Source organism: Charadrius vociferus, unplaced genomic scaffold, assembly GCF_000708025.1.
Source record: "Charadrius vociferus isolate BGI_N301 unplaced genomic scaffold, ASM70802v2 scaffold990, whole genome shotgun sequence".
Lineage (NCBI taxonomy): Eukaryota > Metazoa > Chordata > Aves > Charadriiformes > Charadriidae > Charadrius > Charadrius vociferus.
The window spans coordinates 31,774-33,325 of NW_009646520.1; the positions used below are offsets into that span (position 1 = coordinate 31,774).

At 62.9% G+C, this 1,552-nt stretch overlaps 1 protein-coding gene across 1 annotated transcript in view; it reads left to right on the plus strand.

Moving 5' to 3' along the window:
• Window positions 1-2: 2 nt before the first annotated feature.
• The window catches only part of LOC104286521 (tropomyosin beta chain-like), a 7,781-nt gene continuing 6,231 nt past the window's right edge, over window positions 3-1,552 (plus strand). Inside the window, 2 exon segments of the mRNA XM_009885124.1 lie at window positions 3-116; window positions 1,097-1,222. Coding sequence (XP_009883426.1) covers window positions 3-116; window positions 1,097-1,222 — 240 coding nt within the window.

Here is a 1,552-nt window from a genome sequence, read left to right on the forward strand (position 1 = left end):
CCATGGAAGCCATCAAGAAGAAGATGCAGATGCTGAAACTGGACAAGGAGAACGCCATCGACCGCGCCGAGCAGGCGGAGGCCGACAAGAAGCAGGCGGAGGACCGCGGCAAGCAGGTAGGTGTCCCATGGACCTCCCCCCTGCCCCTCTGCCCCGGCATTGCCAGGGGACCCCCACCTTAAGGGTTTCGAGCCCCGGGAACCCCATCCTGCTGGGTGTCCAGCCTGGGGATCCATCACCCTAGGAGTGTCCAGCCCTGGGGACCATAACCTGCTGGGTGTCCCGCCTGGGAATCCATCACCCTAGGAGTGTCCAGCCCTTAGAACCCCATCCTGCTGGGCATCCAGCCTGGGGACTCCGTCCTTCTGCATGTCTAGCCTGGGGACTACTGTCCTAGGGGGTGTCCAGCCCCACGGACCTCCCTACATTGCATGTCCAGACTGGGGAATCCTGTCCTAGGGGTGTCCTGCCTTGAGGACCTTGCCCGACTGGATGTCCTGATCCCAGCTCTAGGGATGCCCAGCCCTTGAGACCTCACCCCATTGGGTCCCCATCCCCAGGGACCTTACCCCACTGGGTGTCTGTACCTGGGGACCTCACCCGCTGTGTGACCATCCCCGGGGACCTCACGCCTCTGGATACCTGTCCCTGGGGACCTCACCCCACTGGGTGCCTGTCCCCAGGGACCAGCACTCCAGCCTGTTGCCCCTGACCACTCACGTTGGTCCCCTCAAACATGCCTTATCTCCGTGGGACACCCCGGTGCCACTTCCCTATCCCTCTGCCAGGGACACCCCGGCATACTCCCACCACAGCTGCACAGAGATGTGGACCTTCTCAGTGCCGCCCAAAGCTGTGTCCCCAAGTCAGGACCTCTTCAGTCCCCTACACAGGGAGGAATCCCACCACCCTCTTACCCCACTAGGCTCAGGGATGCTGGGGGCCGCTCCAGCCCTGGGGACCATGGGCTCCCTGAGGATGTGTGGCCCCAAAGTTGACAGAGGGAGCCTGGGCCTCCGCAGGAGGATGGCCATCCTCCCCCAGCCTTGTGGGCACCGTCATTCCCCCTGACCGCCGCCCTCCGTCCTTTCCCCAGCTTGAGGAGGAACAGCAGGGCCTGCAGAAGAAGCTGAAGGGCACAGAGGATGAGGTGGAGAAGTACTCCGAGTCTGTCAAGGAGGCCCAGGAGAAGCTGGAGCAGGCGGAGAAGAAAGCTACAGATGTACGTAGACGCGCCAGCAACTCCTCCCCCGCACGGGTGCTGGACCTCGGGGCGGGGGGGTGGTGAAGGAAGAGGGGGGCCTTATATGGAAAGCGTCCGTGGGGAAAACTGTCAGGACCCCATTCCTGCGACACCAACACTGAACCAGGCTGAGATGTAGGGCAGGGATCAGACAGATCCTGCTCAGGGTGCAGGGACCGGGACAGCCATGGTGGGCACCACTCGTGTGGCTGGTCCTGCCTGGAGCTTTGTGGGCAGCCACCTGTTTGGATCCCCAGAGCTAAAGGGGATGAGTGTCCCAAGCTGCGTCGCTGGTCCACAACGCTTGTA